The sequence below is a fragment of the Rutidosis leptorrhynchoides genome, chromosome 1, assembly GCF_046630445.1.
Source record: "Rutidosis leptorrhynchoides isolate AG116_Rl617_1_P2 chromosome 1, CSIRO_AGI_Rlap_v1, whole genome shotgun sequence".
NCBI classification, from domain to species: Eukaryota; Viridiplantae; Streptophyta; class Magnoliopsida; order Asterales; family Asteraceae; genus Rutidosis; species Rutidosis leptorrhynchoides.
Window position 1 is genome coordinate 116441275 of NC_092333.1, and position 21777 is coordinate 116463051.

Genomic DNA, 21777 nt, shown 5'->3' on the forward strand with positions numbered 1-21777 from the left:
TATAGTGTTCTTATGCTTTATGATATATGTAAAAATTGCTTGTATTAATAAGTATTTTTTTATGAAACTAACTCTTGTCTATTTTACAGTTTAAAAACACAAAATGGATAGACAACCCAATATTTTAAGAGACCTACCCGGAGATATGATTGATGAAATCTTGTCTAGAGTCGGCCAGAATTCTTCGGCACAACTATTTAAGGCGAGATCAGTTTGTAAGACATTCGAAGAACGTTCCAAGAATGTCTTGGTTTATAAGAGACTTTCGTTTGAAAGATGGGGGATATCACATTGGGAAACCCATAAGTTACGATGTGTTTACTTTGACGCATATATTGCGGGGAACCCAAATGCTATTTTACGCAACGGGTTAAGAAATTATTTTGACTCAATATATCCGAATATTGGACTTCGTGATTTAGAAAAAGCGGCTAACATGCAACATAAAGAAGCATGTTATGCTTACGGATTAGTAATGTTCGCTTCTCACCAAAGTGAGAACAAGAACATCGGGCTACAACTATTAAACAAAACGTTTCCACAAGTGACGGAGTCAGTAATTGGGGTAAGAAATGAGGTTTTTAGATTATTACGGGACTGTTGGACATTACGTAACCCTCGTCCCTTTGATGACGTTACAACACGCTGTCTTATCAACGGCCATAACGGTTATGTTGCACAAGACCAAGGATGGGAAGTAGTCCTAGTAAAACCAGAATGCATGACTTGTTTCTGGACGTATGAATTACGTGTCTTTATTGCCTTTGCTGAACGACTTGTGTACTAGCTAGAATTGTCTTCACAACTATCTTGTATCAAAGTTATTGTGTGCTATATTTCATGCTTTATGTAAAATAAGCGGTATTGTAAGTTTGTAAAATATTGTATAAAAGTTTGAACGCGAAATATTATTATAATCAGTTTTTCATATAGAATTGTAGTAGTTGAATTGTATATTAGCTACTAAGTATGAACTTAACGGGTAGGTACTACCCGAATTTAAACTTATAAAACGCTAATATGAAGAAAAAGCTTTTATAAATGAGTTCATATTATGCTACGAAATACTATTAACTACTCTTAATATTCTGTATGATTAACTTGTTCCATTTAACTATTTTGAAGGAAATGGCACCGACTACTCGACACACCGTGAATATGAATGAAGAGGAATTCCGTACTTTTCTAGCTTCAAACATAGCCGCAGTACAGGCTGCGCTACATACCAACAATAACCTTGGATCTAGCAGTACAGGAAATCGTGTAGGATGCACCTACAAAGAATTCACTGCCTGCAAACCTTTGGAATTTGATGGAACCGAAGGACCGATCGGATTGAAACGGTGGACCGAGAAGGTTGAATCGGTGTTTGCCATAAGTAAGTGTACTGAAGAGGACAAAGTGAAGTACGCTACGCATACCTTCACAGGTTCTGCGTTAACATGGTGGAATACCTATCTAGAGCAAGTGGGACAAGATGATGCGTACGCACTACCGTGGTCAGCATTCAAGCACTTGATGAACGAGAAGTACCGTCCCAGAACCGAGGTCAATAAGCTCAAGACAGAACTTAGAGGGTTACGAACCCAAGGATTTGATATTACCACGTATGAAAGACGATTCACAGAATTGTGCCTATTGTGTCCGGGAGCATTCGAAGATGAGGAAGAGAAAATCGACGCGTTTGTGAAAGGATTACCGGAAAGAATCCAAGAAGATATAAGTTCACACGAGCCCGCCTCCATACAACAGGCATGTAGAATGGCTCACAAACTAGTGAACCAGATTGAAGAAAGAATTAAAGAACAGACTGCTAAAGAGGCCAATGTGAAGCAAGTCAAAAGAAAGTGGGAGGAAAACGGTGATAAGAATCACCAATACAACAACAACAGTAATTACAACAATAATCGCAACAATTATCCCAACAATCGCAACATCAATCGCAACTACAACAAACGGCCCAACAACAACAACAACAACAACAACAACAGCAACTACAACAATCATCCCAACAACAATAATAACCGCAACAACAACAACAATCAGAAGCAGCTATGCCAAAGGTGTGAAAAGAATCACTCGGGGTTCTGCACCAAATTTTGCAACAAGTGTAAAAGAAATGGTCATAGCGCGGCGAAGTGTGAGGTCTACGGACCAGGGGTTAATAGAACGAAAGGAACAAATGGTGTCGGAACGAGTAATGGCGGAGCAAGTAGTGTCGGAGCAAGTTATGCCAATGTAGTTTGTTATAAATGTGGAAAACCAGGCCACATTATTAGAAATTGCCCGAACCAGGAGAACACGAATGGACAAGGCCGTGGAAGAGTTTTCAATATTAATGCGGTAGAGGCACAGGAAGACCCGGAGCTTGTTACGGGTACGTTTCTTATTGACAATAAATCTGCTTACGTTTTATTTGATTCGGGTGCGGATAGAAGCTATATGAGTAGAGATTTTTGTGCTAAATTAAGTTGTCCATTGACGCCTTTGGATAGTAAATTTTTACTCGAATTAGCAAATGGTAAATTAATTTCAGCAGATAATATATGTCGGAATCGAGAAATTAAACTGGTTAGCGAAACATTTAAGATTGATTTGATACCAGTAGAGTTAGGGAGTTTTGATGTGATAATCGGTATGGACTGGTTGAAAGAAGTGAAAGCGGAGATCGTTTGTTACAAAAATGCAATTCGCATTATACGAGAAAAAGGAAAACCCTTAATGGTGTACGGAGAAAAGGGCAACACGAAGCTACATCTTATTAGTAATTTGAAGGCACAAAAACTAATAAGAAAAGGTTGCTATGCTGTTCTAGCACACGTCGAGAAAGTACAAACTGAAGAAAAGAGCATCAATGATGTTCCCATTGCAAAAGAATTTCCCGATGTATTTCCGAAAGAATTACCGGGATTACCCCCACATCGATCCGTTGAATTTCAAATAGATCTTGTACCAGGAGCTGCACCAATAGCTCGTGCTCCTTACAGACTCGCACCCAGCGAGATGAAAGAACTGCAAAGCCAATTACAAGAACTTTTAGAGCGTGGTTTCATTCGACCAAGCACATCACCGTGGGGAGCTCCTGTTTTGTTTGTCAAGAAGAAAGATGGTACATTCAGGTTGTGTATCGACTACCGAGAGTTGAACAAACTTACCATCAAGAACCGCTACCCACTACCGAGAATCGACGACTTATTTGATCAACTACAAGGCTCGTCTGTTTATTCAAAGATTGACTTACGTTCCGGGTATCATCAAATGCGGGTGAAAGAAGATGATATTCCAAAGACTGCTTTCAGAACACGTTACGGTCATTACGAGTTTATGGTCATGCCGTTTGGTTTAACTAATGCACCAGCTGTGTTCATGGACCTTATGAACCGAGTGTGTGGACCATACCTTGACAAGTTTGTCATTGTTTTCATTGATGACATACTTATTTACTCAAAGAATGACCAAGAACACGGTGAACATTTGAGAAAGGTGTTAGAAGTATTGAGGAAGGAAGAATTGTACGCTAAGTTTTCAAAGTGTGCATTTTGGTTGGAAGAAGTTCAATTCCTCGGTCACATAGTGAACAAAGAAGGTATTAAGGTGGATCCGGCAAAGATAGAAACTGTTGAAAAGTGGGAAACCCCGAAAACTCCGAAACACATACGCCAATTTTTAGGACTAGCTGGTTACTACAGAAGGTTCATCCAAGACTTTTCCAGAATAGCAAAACCCTTGACTGCATTAACGCATAAAGGGAAGAAATTTGAATGGAATGATGAACAAGAGAAAGCGTTTCAGTTATTGAAGAAAAAGCTAACTACGGCACCTATATTGTCATTGCCTGAAGGGAATGATGATTTTGTGATTTATTGTGATGCATCAAAGCAAGGTCTCGGTTGTGTATTAATGCAACGAACGAAGGTGATTGCTTATGCGTCTAGACAATTGAAGATTCACGAACAAAATTATACGACGCATGATTTGGAATTAGGCGCGGTTGTTTTTGCATTAAAGACTTGGAGGCACTACTTATATGGGGTCAAAAGTATTATATATACCGACCACAAAAGTCTTCAACACATATTTAATCAGAAACAACTGAATATGAGGCAGCGTAGGTGGATTGAATTATTGAATGATTACGACTTTGAGATTCGTTACCACCCGGGGAAGGCAAATGTGGTAGCCGATGCCTTGAGCAGGAAGGATAGAGAACCCATTCGAGTAAAATCTATGAATATAATGATTCATAATAACATTACTACTCAAATAAAGGAGGCGCAACAAGGAGTTTTAAAAGAGGGAAATTTAAAGGATGAAATACCCAAAGGATCGGAGAAGCATCTTAATATTCGGGAAGACGGAACCCGGTATAGGGCTGAAAGGATTTGGGTACCAAAATTTGGAGATATGAGAGAAATGGTACTTAGAGAAGCTCATAAAACCAGATACTCAATACATCCTGGAACGGGGAAGATGTACAAGGATCTCAAGAAACATTTTTGGTGGCCGGGTATGAAAGCCGATGTTGCTAAATACGTAGGAGAATGTTTGACGTGTTCTAAGGTCAAAGCTGAGCATCAGAAACCATCAGGTCTACTTCAACAACCCGAAATCCCGGAATGGAAATGGGAAAACATTACCATGGATTTCATCACTAAATTGCCAAGGACTGCAAGTGGTTTTGATACTATTTGGGTAATAGTTGATCGTCTCACCAAATCAGCACACTTCCTACCAATAAGAGAAGATGACAAGATGGAGAAGTTAGCACGACTGTATTTGAAGGAAGTCGTCTCCAGACATGGAATACCAATCTCTATTATCTCTGATAGGGATGGCAGATTTATTTCAAGATTCTGGCAGACATTACAGCAAGCATTAGGAACTCGTCTAGACATGAGTACTGCCTATCATCCACAAACTGATGGGCAGAGCGAAAGGACGATACAAACGCTTGAAGACATGCTACGAGCATGTGTTATTGATTTCGGAAACAGTTGGGATCGACATCTACCGTTAGCAGAATTTTCCTACAACAACAGCTACCATTCAAGCATTGAGATGGCGCCGTTTGAAGCACTTTATGGTAGAAAGTGCAGGTCTCCGATTTGTTGGAGTGAAGTGGGGGATAGACAGATTACGGGTCCGGAGATTATACAAGAAACTACCGAGAAGATCATCCAAATTCAACAACGGTTGAAAACCGCCCAAAGTCGACAAAAGAGCTACGCTGACATTAAAAGAAAAGATATAGAATTTGAAATTGGAGAGATGGTCATGCTTAAAGTTTCACCTTGGAAAGGCGTTGTTCGATTTGGTAAACGAGGGAAATTAAATCCAAGGTATATTGGACCATTCAAGATTATTGATCGTGTCGGACCAGTAGCTTACCGACTTGAGTTACCTCAACAACTCGCGGCTGTACATAACACTTTCCACGTCTCGAATTTGAAGAAATGTTTTGCTAAAGAAGATCTCACTATTCCGTTAGATGAAATCCAAATCAACGAAAAACTCCAATTCATCGAAGAACCCGTCGAAATAATGGATCGTGAGGTTAAAAGACTTAAGCAAAACAAGATACCAATTGTTAAGGTTCGATGGAATGCTCGTAGAGGACCCGAGTTCACCTGGGAGCGTGAAGATCAGATGAAGAAGAAATACCCGCATCTATTTCCAGAAGATTCGTCAACACCTTCAACAGCTTAAAATTTCGGGACGAAATTTATTTAACGGGTAGGTACTGTAGTGACCCGAACTTTTCCATGTTTATATATATTAATTGAGATTGATGTTTACATGATTAAATGTTTCCAACATGTTAAGCAATCAAACTTGTTAAGACTTAATTAATTGAAATAGGTTTCATATAGACAATTGACCACCCAAGTTGACCGGTGATTCACGAACGTTAAAACTTGTAAAAAAACTATATGATGACATATATATGGTTATATATATAGTTAACATGATATTATGATAAGTAAACATATCATTAATTATATTAACAATGAACTACATATGTAAAAACAAGACTACTAACTTAATGATTTTGAAACGAGACATATATGTAACGTTTATCGTTGTAACGACATTTAATGTATATATATCATATTAAGAGATATTCGTACATCATAATATCATGATAATATAATAATTTAAAATCTCTTTTGATATTATAAACATTGGGTTAACAACATTTAACAAGATCGTTAACCTAAAGCTTTCAAAACAACACTTACATGTAACGACTAACGATGACTTAACGACTCAGTTAAAATGTATATACATGTAGTGTTTTAATATGTATTTATACACTTTTGAAAGACTTCAATACACTTATCGAAATACTTCTACTTAACAAAAATGCTTACAATTACATTCTCGTTCAGTTTCATCAACAATTCTACTCGTATGCACCCGTATTCGTACTCGTACAATACACAGCTTTTAGATGTATGTACTATTGGTATATACACTCCAATGATCAGCTCTTAGCAGCCCATGTGAGTCACCTAACACATGTGGGAACCATCATTTGGCAACTAGCATGAAATATCTCATAAGATTACAAAAATATGAGTAATCATTCATGACTTATTTACATGAAAACAAAATTACATATCCTTTATATCTAATCCATACACCAACGACCAAAAACACCTACAAACACTTTCATTCTTCAATTTTCTTCATCTAATTGAACTCTCTCAAGTTCTATCTTCAAGTTCTAAGTGTTCTTCATAAATTCCAAAAGTTCTAGTTTCATAAAATCAAGAATACTTTCAAGTTTGCTAGCTCACTTCCAATCTTGTAAGGTGATCATCCAACCTCAAGAAATCTTTGTTTCTTACAGTAGGTTATCATTCTAATACAAGGTAATAATCATATTCAAACTTTGGTTCAATTTCTATAACTATAACAATCTTATTTCAAGTGATGATCTTACTTGAACTTGTTTTCGTGTCATGATTTTGCTTCAAGAACTTTGAGCCATCCAAGGATCCATTGAAGCTAGATCCATTTTTCTCTTTTCCAGTAGGTTCATCCAAGGAACTTAAGGTAGTAATGATGTTCATAACATCATTCGATTCATACATATAAAGCTATCTTATTCGAAGGTTTAAACTTGTAATCACTAGAACATAGTTTAGTTAATTCTAAACTTGTTCGCAAACAAAAGTTAATCCTTCTAACTTGACTTTTAAAATCAACTAAACACATGTTCTATATCTATATGATATGCTAACTTAATGATTTAAAACCTGGAAACACGAAAAACACCGTAAAACCGGATTTACGCCGTCGTAGTAACACCGCGGGCTGTTTTGGGTTAGTTAATTAAAAACTATGATAAACTTTGATTTAAAAGTTGTTATTCTGAGAAAATGATTTTTATTATGAACATGAAACTATATCCAAAAATTATGGTTAAACTCAAAGTGGAAGTATGTTTTCTAAAATGGTCATCTAGACGTCGTTCTTTCGACTGAAATGACTACCTTTACAAAAACGACTTGTAACTTATTTTTCCGACTAGAAACCTATACTTTTTTTGTTTAGATTCATAAAATAGAGTTCAATATGAAACCATAGCAATTTGATTCACTCAAAACGGATTTAAAATGAAGAAGTTATGGGTAAAACAAGATTGGATAATTTTTCTCATTTTAGCTACGTGAAAATTGGTAACAAATCTATTCCAACCATAACTTAATCAACTTGTATTATATATTATGTAATCTTGAGATACCATAGACACGTATACAATGTTTCGACCTATCATGTCGACACATCTATATATATTTCGGAACAACCATAGACACTCTATATGTGAATGTTGGAGTTAGCTATACAGGGTTGAGGTTGATTCCAAAATATATATAGTTTGAGTTGTGATCAATACTGAGATACGTATACACTGGGTCGTGGATTGATTCAAGATAATATTTATCGATTTATTTCTGTACATCTAACTGTGGACAACTAGTTGTAGGTTACTAACGAGGACAGCTGACTTAATAAACTTAAAACATCAAAATATATTAAAAGTGTTGTAAATATATTTTGAACATACTTTGATATATATGTATATATTGTTATAGGTTCGTGAATCAACCAGTGGCCAAGTCTTACTTCCCGACGAAGTAAAAAATCTGTGAAAGTGAGTTATAGTCCCACTTTTAAAATCTAATATTTTTGGGATGAGAATACATGCAGGTTTTATAAATGATTTACAAAATAGACACAAGTACGTGAAACTACATTCTATGGTTGAATTATCGAAATCGAATATGCCCCTTTTTATTAAGTCTGGTAATCTAAGAATTAGGGAACAGACACCCTAATTGACGCGAATCCTAAAGATAGATCTATTGGGCCTAACAAACCCCATCCAAAGTACCGGATGCTTTAGTACTTCGAAATTTATATCATATCCGAAGGGTGTCCCGGAATGATGGGGATATTCTTATATATGCATCTTGTTATTGTCGGTTACCAGGTGTTCACCATATGAATGATTTTTATCTCTATGTATGGGATGTGTATTGAAATATGAAATCTTGTGGTCTATTGTTACGATTTGATATATATAGGTTAAACCTATAACTCACCAACATTTTTGTTGACGTTTTAAGCATGTTTATTCTCAGGTGATTATTAAGAGCTTCCGCTGTCGCATACTTAAATAAGGACAAGATTTGGAGTCCATGCTTGTATGATATTGTGTAAAAACTGCATTCAAGAAACTTATTTTGTTGTAACATATTTGTATTGTAAACCATTATGTAATGGTCGTGTGTAAACAGGATATTTTAGATTATCATTATTTGATAATCTACGTAAAGCTTTTTAAACCTTTATTGATGAAATAAAGGTTATGGTTTGTTTAAAAATGAATGCAGTCTTTGAAAAACGTCTCATATAGAGGTCAAAACCTCGCAATGAAATCAATTAATATGGAACGTTTTTAATCAATAAGAACGGGACATTTCACCATTAGAGTTTCAGGTCGGGGACATGGTTATGCTAAAGGTGTCACCTTGGAAAGGTGTGATACGTTTCGGCAAAAGGGGTAAACTAAACCCAAGGTACGTAGGCCCGTTCAAGATCATCGAACGCATTGGACCGGTAGCTTATCGACTCGAGTTACCGCAACAACTCGCCGGAGTACATAATACCTTTCACGTCTCAAACCTTAAGAAGTGTCTTGCAAAGGAAGACCTCACCATTCCTCTTGAAGAAATCCATGTCGACGAGAAACTACAATTCGTCGAAGAACCAATTGAAATCATGGACCGTGAAGTTAAACAGCTCAAACAGAGCAATATACCGATTGTTAAGGTTCGTTGGAATGCTAGAAGAGGTCCCGAGTTTACTTGGGAACGAGAGGATCAGATGAAGCAAAAGTATCCACACTTGTTTCTCGATGACGCAAAATAGGTACAATTTTAAAATTTCGGGACGAAATTTATTTAACGGGGAGGTAATGTAACGACCCGCACTTTTTCGATCATTCTATACTTATAAGATTAATATTTACATAAATTAAACCTTGCCAACATGATAAGCAATCCAAATTGTCGAGATTTATATTTCCGAAAAGAGTTTTACACAACGTTTGACCGTCTAGTTTGACCGATGATATCACGAACTATACAATATATGATAATTATACGTTTGTGTATATAAATGTATATATACATATTTAACATGATTAATAAATGTTTTAATATCTCATTTTGTATTAATAACAACAAGTTATATGTGTATTTTGAAACTACTAACTTAAGTTTTCAAAACGATAACTATACGTAACGTTATTTGACATAAATACTTAAGACTTATAATGTTTATACATATATCGTATAAGTAATGTATTTAATCACTTTTAAGAACTTAAATACATAAAATCATATAAGTGTATTCACAAAAGATAGCTATATTTGAATCCTCATTCCATTTTTCACAAAATTTCTATACGTATACCTAGAGTATTTGTACTCGTATCATACCAAGCTTCTATACGTATTTACTAATAGTAACTACACATCAAAATCACCACCTAACCAGCCATTATTCATGCCATGAGGGCTAGGTAATTGAACTTGGAAGCAATTAGGACTAGATACATAAAATTATCACTTGAAATTTTGTCTCCATACTCCCCCATTCACGTTTTTTAAAGGGTTAGGAGTAACCCATTTTTGATTCATTTTACTCCAAGTATCTAGCCAAAACACACACATACTTATGAACCCTAAAACACCTTAACCACCTCAGCTCATAACCTTGAAGATCTAGCTTCAAAAACCATACTAAAACACCATAAGAAAACCATACAAAAACACTTCAAGAAAACCCTCCAAGAACACCAACTTACTTCCAATCTTTCATCCACTTCTATCACCCTTGTGATTCTAGCTTCTTACTTCTCTTTTACAGCAACTTCATCCAAGGAACTTGAGGTAGAATATATGTTCATAACCTTATTCGATTCATATATATATAGCTATCATATTTTGTGGTATACAAGTTTAACAACAAGAACATAGTTTGAATGTTTTCAAACTTGTTTGCAAACTAAATAGATCCTTCTAACTTAACTTTTAAAATACTTCAAGACCTGTAATATAACTTATGTATATGCTAATTTAACAAGGTAAAACTTGGTTTTTCAAAGTATAAGTATTTTTAGAAAAATGGTCATTAAATGATTTTGTTGTAACGAAAATGATTAACTTCATAAGTTTCACTAAAGTTTGACCTATGCCGTGTGATTTTGAATACAAACTAAGGTATTTACAGTTCATAGTCTTAAAGAGGGACTCGATCCAAGGAGATGGCAAGTTGAATCAACGAAAACGGACTTGTAACGAAGAAACTATGACCGAAACAAAATTGGTTATCCAAGGCTTAAATGACTTCGGGATTCATTGGAAAAATTTACATAAAATCACATACTTCTAAGATAACATGATATTTTATATATATGTACTCATAATTCAATTTCATATGGTTCAGGATCACCCGTAAGCAACACGAGAAGATTAATCATAAGATCCCATGATTGTACGCAACACGTCATTTGACAACACCGGTACCATGGGTCAAGATTAATCTCGACCAATACATTTATGATGGGGTTTTACGGGAGTTTTATTTATTTCGTTGGGGGTTGTATTTATTCATTGCGGGTATATTAAACATCTAAAAATGAACCATTAAAAATTGAATTGCTAACCTCGGACTGCTAACTTCGGACTAAGGAAATATTCAAAGTATTAAAAGTATAACAAGTATATATATATAACGTTTGTTTAAAATGAAAACATATTGATATATTATATATGGATAGGTTCGTGATATCAACCAGAAGACCGAGTCAAATTATTTATATCATCAAGACAAAAGTGAGTATATAGTCCCACTTTTAAACTCTAAATATTTCGGGATGAGAATACATGTATTTTATGTTTTACGATATGGACACAAGTAACTGAAAAATATATTCTACGTTGAGTTGTACCACTGGCATACTTCCCTGTAGCTTGGTAACTAATATTTACAGCGGTATTGTAAACGCGAATCCTGTTGATAGATCTATCGGGCCTGACAACCCCAACCGGACTGGACGACCAGTATTCAACGGTTGCACAGTACTTCGTTTTTGTGACTACACTTGGTACGGTGTAGTAAGATTTCATATTAAAGGGAATATGCGACGTGAAAATGTTAAGTATGGTTACCGAGTGCTCAACCACTTAGAATACTTTTATTAAACTGTTTATATACGAAATCTTGTGGTCTATATATATATATTGCTGCCGGCATTAAACCTATATCTCACCAACTTTATGTTGACCTTTTTAAAACATGTCTATTCTCAGGTGATTTCTAAAGCTTCCGCTGCATCATGTTGGATCTAACCAGGATCTTGCGTACGCATGTTTGTGTCAAAAATAAAACTGCATATCCGAGATGTTGTATTGTAAAATATGCTAGAAACCGTGTTGTTGTCATCATTTGTAAAGTTTGTAAGTCGAAGATTATCGCTAAACGTTAATCTTCTTTTTATTGTCTTAAGCTTGTAACAAAAATAATGGTTATGGTTTGTAATGTATAATATATGCAGTTTTCTTTCAAAAATGTCTCATATAGAGGTCAATACCTCGCAATGAAATCATACGTTATCTAACGCGTTCTTATGGTTAAGGACGGGTTATGACAGAAGCTTCGACGAGCCCAACACACCACTATAGAGGATCTAGACTATACTAGACTCACTACACCAACACTTTAACGTTGGTTAGCCTTTAATTTTATAAATCCTTAGTGCACAATGTACTTAGGCGACAGTGTCGATCATATATCTTTAGGCGGTATAACCGACCATGTATTACTTAGGCGGCAGAGCCGACCATATAATAAGAACAACAAAAGTGCACTAAGAACTTAAACACAAACTAAGGCTTGATCGGGAAACTTAACAAAAACACTTATATTAAATTACAATTACAATATTACTTACAAGCTTTCTCTTCTCTACTTTCGCTAACTCACACTCTTCTTCTCTTCTTCACAACTCACTTCTTATTTCACTCTCACAACTTCACACAACACAAATGAAATCTCCTCCCATATTTATACTACTCCATGGAACATTCTAGAACCTAGATATTTCCATGGATATATAAATATCTAGATATTTCTACAACCTACAAATATCTAGATTTTTCTTTTACATTTCAATTTCTAGATTTTTCTCTCATATTCTAATATCTAGATATTTTCTTATACATATTAATATCTAGATATTTTACCCATATACATTTACTAATTCCATATTATTCTAAATTTGCATTGTATTTTAACAGTTCATACCATCATTTAATTAAGTTGAAAGCTAGGTGAGCTTAATACATGTTACGACTCAAACAATTTATGGAATAAATCATAAAATGAAATACACGAAACACACGTTAGTGTGTTATCGAGACGAATCCAATTGATGCTTAATATCACTAACTCAACAAGCAATCAAGCGTTTAAACGATTTATAACTCATAACCTCGCTTACAGTTTCAAAACAGTAGTTTATGTTATACCTTAGTTACTAAAGATCCATATCGTTTCCTTTTTTACATATCTTGACGGTTTTTCTTGAGTAGACAATCACTGTTTCACAAAGAGTTACTATCGTTATGTGAAGGGCACCGGCTCCCTTTTGGAGACCGTTATGGTAATTTTCCAGAATCATTATATTATATTTTATTTTATTTTATTTTTTATTTTTTGCGTTACAAATTTTTCTCATGTACATTGTTGGAAAATCTTATGTGTATTTGCAGCCAACAATTAGAGACAAGACATCAATGGAAGAACTTAGTACTGTATTAAATACTTTACCCCTATAGAGGTATGTTGGTTTCCTAATGATCATACAATGATTTTGGCTTCCAAACTTCGTCAATATACCTGATACCTTTGCCTTTATAAGCGTCAGAAGGTTTACAACTACGAACATCACCAGCAAATCGGTGCACTCTTTGTTTGTCTATTCCCGAACAGCAAACAATGTTTGGTTTCAAACAAAACACTCTGACACCAGGAGGTACCGTTAATTCCACCTCATGATTGTATCCCAGTTTCAGAAACAATAAACGCCCTTCTGATTCAACTCTAGCTTTGAAACCAACACCAACTATCTTCAGAAACTTAAAGAATTGAGCTTCCATGATAAACTATTATACCCAAATCACATCATTTCAGAATTTCACACAATTTATAAAATGTAAAATTCCATGTTAGCACTGCACGATAGTACTAAAGTGAGAAATTAAGTAATAAGGGTGTGCTTGATTGCATAAAATGTGAGGAGTTTCTCATTTACTTTTTCATGATTGAAAAATTTTTCATGATTGAAAAACTTTTCAATGAAAATAAAGGCCTACATTTCTAATACGTTTATACAAATATGTGCCCATGTTTGCAAAATCTAAAAAAAAAGTGTAAAAACGATCCTTTGGCGGCCCCACATCAACCGGTGTGAGAGGAAAATCGCGTAACCCATGCTTAAAGCGACATGGGGCAGGGATTGAATCCATGACCATCGTTTTATGCTGCATGTCCCCCAACCACTAAGCTAGCACGGGGACATGTTTGCAAAATCCAAGTGTCCAGCAAATAGTGAAATTATTATGCATATTTCTCATGCAAAAATATCGTGTTCAGCGTAAATTTGATTTTGTTACCGTCTTTTTTTCTTTTGTGAAAAATAATACGGAGTGTAATATTTACATCATCTAATGCACCTAATTTTAATCTGAGTATTTGGATGATAACCCACAAAAGTGGCATATGCAAGCCTAATCATATCTTCCGAATCAAAAAAGTAACACTGTTCAATAAGAACATATTACAATTGAAAATATTAATTACTATATTCAAATTCATGTACATCATGTGAATAGATAGAAGATACCTTAAAGCAGCCGGAGAAAAAAAAATCACCTTCGTCGATCAATGTTTGAGATAATCTAAGTACGCTGTGGCCACTCTCACTTTTTGGCTTCCAAAATGAAACCCTAAATCCGTAATTTATAGATTTCTCTTTATAACTAAAAGGCAACTATTATAACCCCTTCTAATTTTTTAAATGTTACATGGTTAGTCCATAAAATATGTTAAAACTATATCATATAAACCGTTTATATTGAACCACTATTCTTTGGTAGGCATGACTAAAAATCCCGAAACCAACCCAGTACTGATACCGAAAACTGAACCAATTAATAGAGATTCAGCTCCGATATCGGTTCTAGATTTTGAACGAGTTCGGTTTCGGTACTAATCGGTTCGATACCAGTAAACTGAATATGGATACCGAATTAATTGTAATACATCATACGTTATGGAATTGTCACCGTCTTTGTTTATTTGTGATATACAATATACAATGGAATCTGTATACTGTATACATCGATCGAAGTATACATTTAAAAGGTGACTTAGAATCCGAACAATACGGTTTTGAGCATAGGTGGAGTCAATAGGGTGGTCGAAGGTGGCAATGCCACCCTCAACAGATCTAATAAGCCCATTATCATATATAATAAATTTTGTATTTATACTATGTCCATTAAAACTAACAAGTCTTCCTCAATTGACTCATCTTAATTTAAGTCTATATGAACCATATCAACAAGTTAATTAAATAAAAAGTACCAAAACCTGGTACAGTTATTTAATTACGGAGTGTAATTTAAATCCACATTCATTCACACCTCACATCTATTAAATTAAATCGTCTATTGTGCGAAACTCAAGTGCACTATGCAAGGTTAGATTTTATTTCTTTTTTTTTCTTTACATTTTATGTTCAACCCTATTTATCAAATCAATATTAACTTTTACTATTACGGAGTATGATATAAAAAGTATGATTAAAATCGTTTTTAGCTTCTAATTCATTTAGCTTTATGTGTTTAATACTATTATTTGTAATTATTATTATTATTATTATTTATAATATATAATATGATTGAGGATTTAATTTTAATGAACGAATTGTTTTAATCCTTAATTATGTTGGATTGATTGATAATAAATTTTATTTTAATTAATCACTAATCACAACAAGAAGGAGATAATATTATGGAAGACGTGGTTACTAATCCACAATCATATGTTGATGATGAAATTATGGAGGAATTCTCTAGAGTTGAAACTGAAAAAATACATCAAATTCAAATTCACGGGAGTTAAAATGTGGATTCAATCATGGATTACCCTGTTAACAAACGTGACGAGATAAGACGAAAATATATTAAACTCGAACTTTATCAACTTCGTAAGTCAAAGTATGTTCAAAGTGCTAGTGGGTCAAATAGTCGTAATTGAAGCTTTCAAGAAGTTTGGTTTGGTAAATTTTGGTGGTTAGAGTATTATGAGAAAACAGATGATGCATATTGTTTTCCATGTTACCAGTTTAATAAGAAGCCTATTGTACGCGTTGGTTATATAAAGTTAACAACAAGGGTTTTGATTTTGGAAAAAAGTTAATTGTGGCAAAGATCATCTTTTCGTCAAACATGAAGATAAAACTTCGGCTCCAGGTCACAACTAAAAATTGTGAAAGTGAATGGAAAAGTAAATTCAGGACAACCGGGTATAATAATAACGAAAATACCGATCTCGAACTAGTACCGAATTATTTTGTTGGGTTTGGGATCAATAATTGATTTTGGTAAAATCATTTTCGGTACGGTTCGATTTCGGTACCATACTGAAACCATCCTTATTCTTCAGTATCCGGTTGACTTGATAATATAATGTCGATGTCGGTGTTGATTTAACCATTACATGACCTTATAAGAACCTCACTTTTATCTGATAAGGTATAAATAACAAGCTCCAGCTACCGACTTTAAAAATAAGCTCCAGCTTCAGCTCTAGTCCATTTTTATCTGATAAGGTAAAAATAATAAGCTCCAGCTACAAGCTTTAAAATAAGCTCCAGCTCCAGCTTCAGCAATAAGCTCCATCTCCAGCTCCATCTCCAGCTCCAGCTCCAGCTAATTTCATCTAAACACAACCTATAAGTGAAAACTTAATTTGATACCGTACTTATCAACCCGACTTCGAACAAAATCATATCAAAATTGATTTTTGACATCACGTTTATCTTATCTGATTTCCATCTTTAAAAACATATATGCTCAAAGTTTTAAAGAAAAACTGATGAGGATTGCTTGTGAAGTTTTCTAAAAATGTAAGGACTGAAAGTGTGTAATAACGTAGTTAGAAACAATATACCAAATTAAAATTACTTCTTCATTTACTTAAGCCCTACAAATTCAATTCAAAGGCTTGTCCCAGTACACGCCAAATTAGGGATTGTTTTTCATGGAAGACGAACATCAGCAGCCATGGCGCGTTCTCGAATTCTACAGTGGCATTGGTGGCATGGTAATACATATTTTTGCTTATTTTTTAAATATATATATAACGTAATATATTATTTTATTACAAATTATCGAGACATGAAAAATTGAACAGAGGTATTCAGCAATGAAGGCTGGAGTGAATGCAAAAATGGTTGAAGCTTTTGATATAAACGATTTAGCTAATGATGTTTATCAGCATAATTTTAACCATCGTCCATTTCAGGTTTGCCTCCCTGTTTTTAATTTAATTAATTAAATAAATTGTGTTGATTTTTTGTTAAATAAAGTAATTTGTGCTAAAATTGTATCCGGCAATAAATCTGTAACAAGTGCTACAAAAATTGTAGTTGTTGAAAGTTACTACTATTTGTATTAAATGTATAATGATGCTATCAGTATTGTTTCAATATAGGGTAATATTCAGACTTTGACTGCTGCTGACCTCGATCGTTATCGAGCAAATGTATGGCTTCTTTCTCCACCTTGCCAGCCTTATACCAGACAAGGTAACGTAATATCCTACTGATAGCATGTAAAGGGGTAACCTTGTGTTGTAGCTCATGTGGTAGTGGTCTGCCTCTCTTAGCGCGAGGTCGGGAGTTCGACTCCCGTGGGGTGCAACATTGCACACACGGTTGCCCTATTACCCTTGAATTCCACCCAAAAGTGCCTTCCGCACATCGCGTTGTGGGGGCAGTGGGGGAGGAGGGTTTTACCGCCCATGCCTCGGATTGGGTCGGGTTTCCTCTTGGGCAGCAGTTGGGGGCGGATTATGCAACTGTAGGAGATGAACGCGTGGGTGGTTAAGTCCCCCTGGGTGATCCCGTACTGTTGTTAAAAAAAAAAACATAGTAATTCTTAGTTAGGGAAAGACTACAGTTTTAGAAATGTGCAACTAATGTTATTTCTACCCTTTTTTGGAATGTATATTTACTTCAGTTACGTTTTGTACTTTTGTTTAGTATAACAATGTGTATGCACTATGTTAGGGACAAAATAAAATAGTAAGGTTCCTTGAACGCGTAATTTTGTAGATTGCTTCCATGCTAAAGTTATAATTGTTCAGGCCATCATTTGAGTAAGTTGCTAGGCGAGCTTGATATATGATACGACTCAAACAATTTATGGAATATATTATAAAATGAATTACACGAAACAATAGTCAGTGTGCTTTTGAGAGGCATCCAACTGATGCTTAAAAACACTAACTAGACAAGCAATGAAGCATTAAAACAACCTTTAAGTATGATATTGGGGCAGAGGAATAATCTGTATTACCTGAATGTATATTATTCCCATGCTAACCATGCCTTTAGGTCTTCAGAAACAATCTGCTGATGCTCGGGCGTCTTCATTTATCAAAATTCTCGATATCATACCACAATTGATGCAACCTCCGACCATGCTCTTTGTTGAGAATGTTGTTGGATTTGAGGTTTGGAATATGAACTCCAGTTTAATCTAGTACTAATACGTTGATATATATTGTTTATAACTTAATAATGTCTTTTTATCTAGACATCTGATACACATCAACAAATGGTCCAAATACTCAAAGAAAACGAATTTGTGACACAAGAATTTATACTAAGCCCATTCCAGTTTGGTGTACCGTACTCTCGTCCTCGTTACTTTTGCCTGGTACGTCAATCTCTAACTACCAGCTTTCATGCACCATTTTGCGAGAAATTGATGGAAATCAAAAAGATATATTTGATTTAATTTCATATTATGTTTACAGGCAAAAAGAAAACCTTTATCTTTCTGCAACCCAGAATATGATGGACAACTTCTTTGTGTGCCAGAACCATTACATGATCGAAAAAAGAGCATACCAATAAATGAAAATGATCGATTAACGAGTACTTTTGATGAGATACTTCAAACATGTCTTCCTATAGAACGGTTTTTGGAATCTGCAAGTACCACAAATCTCGATGCTTTTTCGCCAGAAGGTTCCTTAAATCAGTACTCTGTTCCGTCAAGCCTGATTGAGAGATGGGGCAGTGCCATGGGTATCTTTATCAGCAAGTTAATTTTATAATTTTGGATTATTTAAATTAATTGCCTCAAAGTTTAAGTGATCTTTAACAATGTTATAGATATTGTCTATCCTGATTCAACGCGCTGCTGTTGTTTCACAAAGAGTTACTATCGTTATGTGAAGGGCACTGGATCCCTTTTGGCGACCATTATGGTAATTTTCCAGAATCATTATATTTTATAAAAAATTTACTTTTTTTTTTGCGTCACAAATTTTTCTCATGTACATTGTTGGGCAATCTTATATGTATCTGCAGCCGAAAATTAGAGACAAAACATCATTGGAAGAACTTAGTCTTAGATACTTTACCCCTAGAGAGGTATGTTGGCTTCCTAATGCAATTTATTCTTCGTTAGTCTCATTGTTTGTACTGCCTTTGTTTATGGTTGTTCATTATTTTTTTTACTAGCTCTTAAGAAAGTTATATTGTAGGTTGCCAATTTGCATGCTTTCCCCAAGGAATTTGAGTTCCCGGAACATGTAACCCTTCGACAACGGTATGTTGTTACAGTATGTCAGTATCTTTGTTAACCTTACATTTTTGCATTTTAAAATAGACATTAATCAATATCTGTGATCTAGAACTTTGAGAGTTATTAGAATTAAATTAGCATACACTTGCTAAAAAAAGGATTTGGTTTAAGAGTACCTTGTATTCATAACATCGTCTTAACAATAAGCATTTAGTAGTTCGGTTTTAGAGTTTACAGAATCATAGACAACTCAATACGTATAAATGTACTCATGTGCAAGTTGACATGGATATCGTTTGAAGGTTTGACTTTCAAGAATCAAACATGTAATCTTATTTGTCTTAGATACTGTAAATTTGGTTATACAATACGCCTCCATGAAAATTCATAAGCTTTTCCAATATATAGCACTTATGTCTGTTTTTATATGTAACAATGGAGTAGCTGCTAAAAATATACCGATTTTGGAAGTTTAAGCTAGTCCATCTTGAAAGTCAAACACAAGTCTTTCTATGTGAAACATGATTACGGCGGAAATAGTATAGGAACCCTTCCTAAAAATGATGTTGCTATCTCTGAATTTTTTTAGAATCATAAGATTCTTTTATATATATCCCTTAAATGTTGCAGCAATTGTGTTTTCCGTGGTAGGTTTCATCTTTTAACTACACACATACACCAATATCATCATTACAAATCGGTTGATTGTATTGTGATCATTTCGCAATTTCGCAATATAATAATACTCGAGAAAATCTTCTTAAACTGTGTATTGATGATTTATTATTTTGAAGATTAGTCACACTTTTTTTCCTGCAGTTATGCATTACTGGGGAACAGTCTAAGTGTAGCAGTGGTTGCTCCACTACTCCGTTATCTATTCAGCGACCCGTAGTCTTTGCCTTTAATAGTTTTTTAATGAAGTGGATGTATGATTATCGGGTTACTTTTATTGAAGCTCATCTATTTTGATTTCTGAAACTTGTTTTTGGTGCCCAAACATCACCATGTATCATGATATTGTTTTAGGTCTTGATCAAAGTGTACTAATATCCGTCTAGTTAAACTTAAAATTTTAACAGTATCTTTATACTTGTGAAGATATTATTTGGACTCGGTTGTCGTTTATTGAGATTTTTGGTGCAAGTGAATAGTGATGCTGCGTTTTAGTGCAAGATTTCAATGTTTGATGCTTAATATTATGCAACTTCCAAAACGTAGTTCTCGTATAAATTAGGGCATGATTCTGCAACTTCCAAAACATAGTTCTCTGATAAATTAGGGCATGATGGTATAAAAAGGCTATTTTCGCTTAAGTAGTTTTGTTACTTGAAATTAGTTATTGAAATTGAGGGATGATTCTAACACACCTTTTTTTGATCATCACACACCTATTTTAACCTTTTACTCTTCTAATAATACTCCATTTCTTTAAATTGGTGTGTGAGGATCAAAAAAGTGTGTGTGAGAATCATCCCCCATTGAAATTAGTTATAGAGTATGATATGTTAGAATTCGAGTCCACACATGATCATGTACGGATACGTTTGGACACCGTGAACCGGATTATAAATTATAAACTAATTTCTCAGTCAAGTGTTGTCAGGAAGTCCAAAAAAATTTGAGTTCGAACATGTATGTTTTTGGACTTGTCCGAAAAAGTGTATTTCTACCAATCAGGGGCGGAGCTTGAGCTTAGAGTAACCCACAAGGGGTATCCGCCCCATCTGGATTTAACGGATAAAGAAACTTTACACTGTTATAAAATATCTAGATTGTGTTATAAAATATCTAGATTGGATGTTAATTTTATTATTATTATATTTCTTGCATAGTAATATTTTATACTATAAATAGACATGTATGGTAACCATTTAAGGTGTACCATTTCTCTTGAAATATCAATATCAATATTTCTTCTCTCCTTCTTCTCTCTTTTTCTCTCTTTGTTCTTATAACCATTAAAGGTAGTTATAAGCCTACTGAATTATAACACGTTATCAGCACGAAAAGCTTAGTGTAATTAAAAGATATCTCAAACGATCACGAATCACTAATCAAGGTATGAAATTATTAATAATTTTCAGACTCGAATATATCAAATTTTGGACTACTAACATTTATATTTATGTTATTTAAGTTATATATGGTCGGTTATACCACCTGAATTATATTTCTGTAATCTAACTTTTACTAACTTCACTAACATTTATATTTATGTTATTTAAGTTATATATGGTCGGTTATATCACCTGAATTATATTTTCTGTAATCTAACTCTTATTAACTTCACTAACATTTATATTTATGTTAA

General features: G+C 34.4%; 1 protein-coding gene across 2 annotated transcripts; it reads left to right on the top strand.

Moving 5' to 3' along the window:
* The first annotated feature begins 16850 nt into the window (after nt 1–16850).
* On the top strand, nt 16851–20597 carry LOC139864252 (tRNA (cytosine(38)-C(5))-methyltransferase 2). Of its 2 annotated transcripts, none has more exons than XM_071852832.1 (10): nt 16851–16968; nt 17059–17169; nt 17359–17452; nt 18263–18381; nt 18465–18587; nt 18688–18961; nt 19049–19143; nt 19247–19309; nt 19423–19487; nt 20283–20597. In XM_071852832.1, exons 1-10 carry the CDS (start codon nt 16906–16908, stop codon nt 20356–20358), a joined length of 1083 nt encoding a protein of 360 aa, XP_071708933.1. In that variant the 5' UTR covers nt 16851–16905; the 3' UTR covers nt 20359–20597. The 2 variants fall into 2 exon arrangements, with proteins under 2 accessions (XP_071708933.1, XP_071708938.1); XM_071852837.1 differs by having other exon boundaries at nt 17371–17452.
* The last annotated feature ends 1180 nt before the right edge of the window (nt 20598–21777 follow it).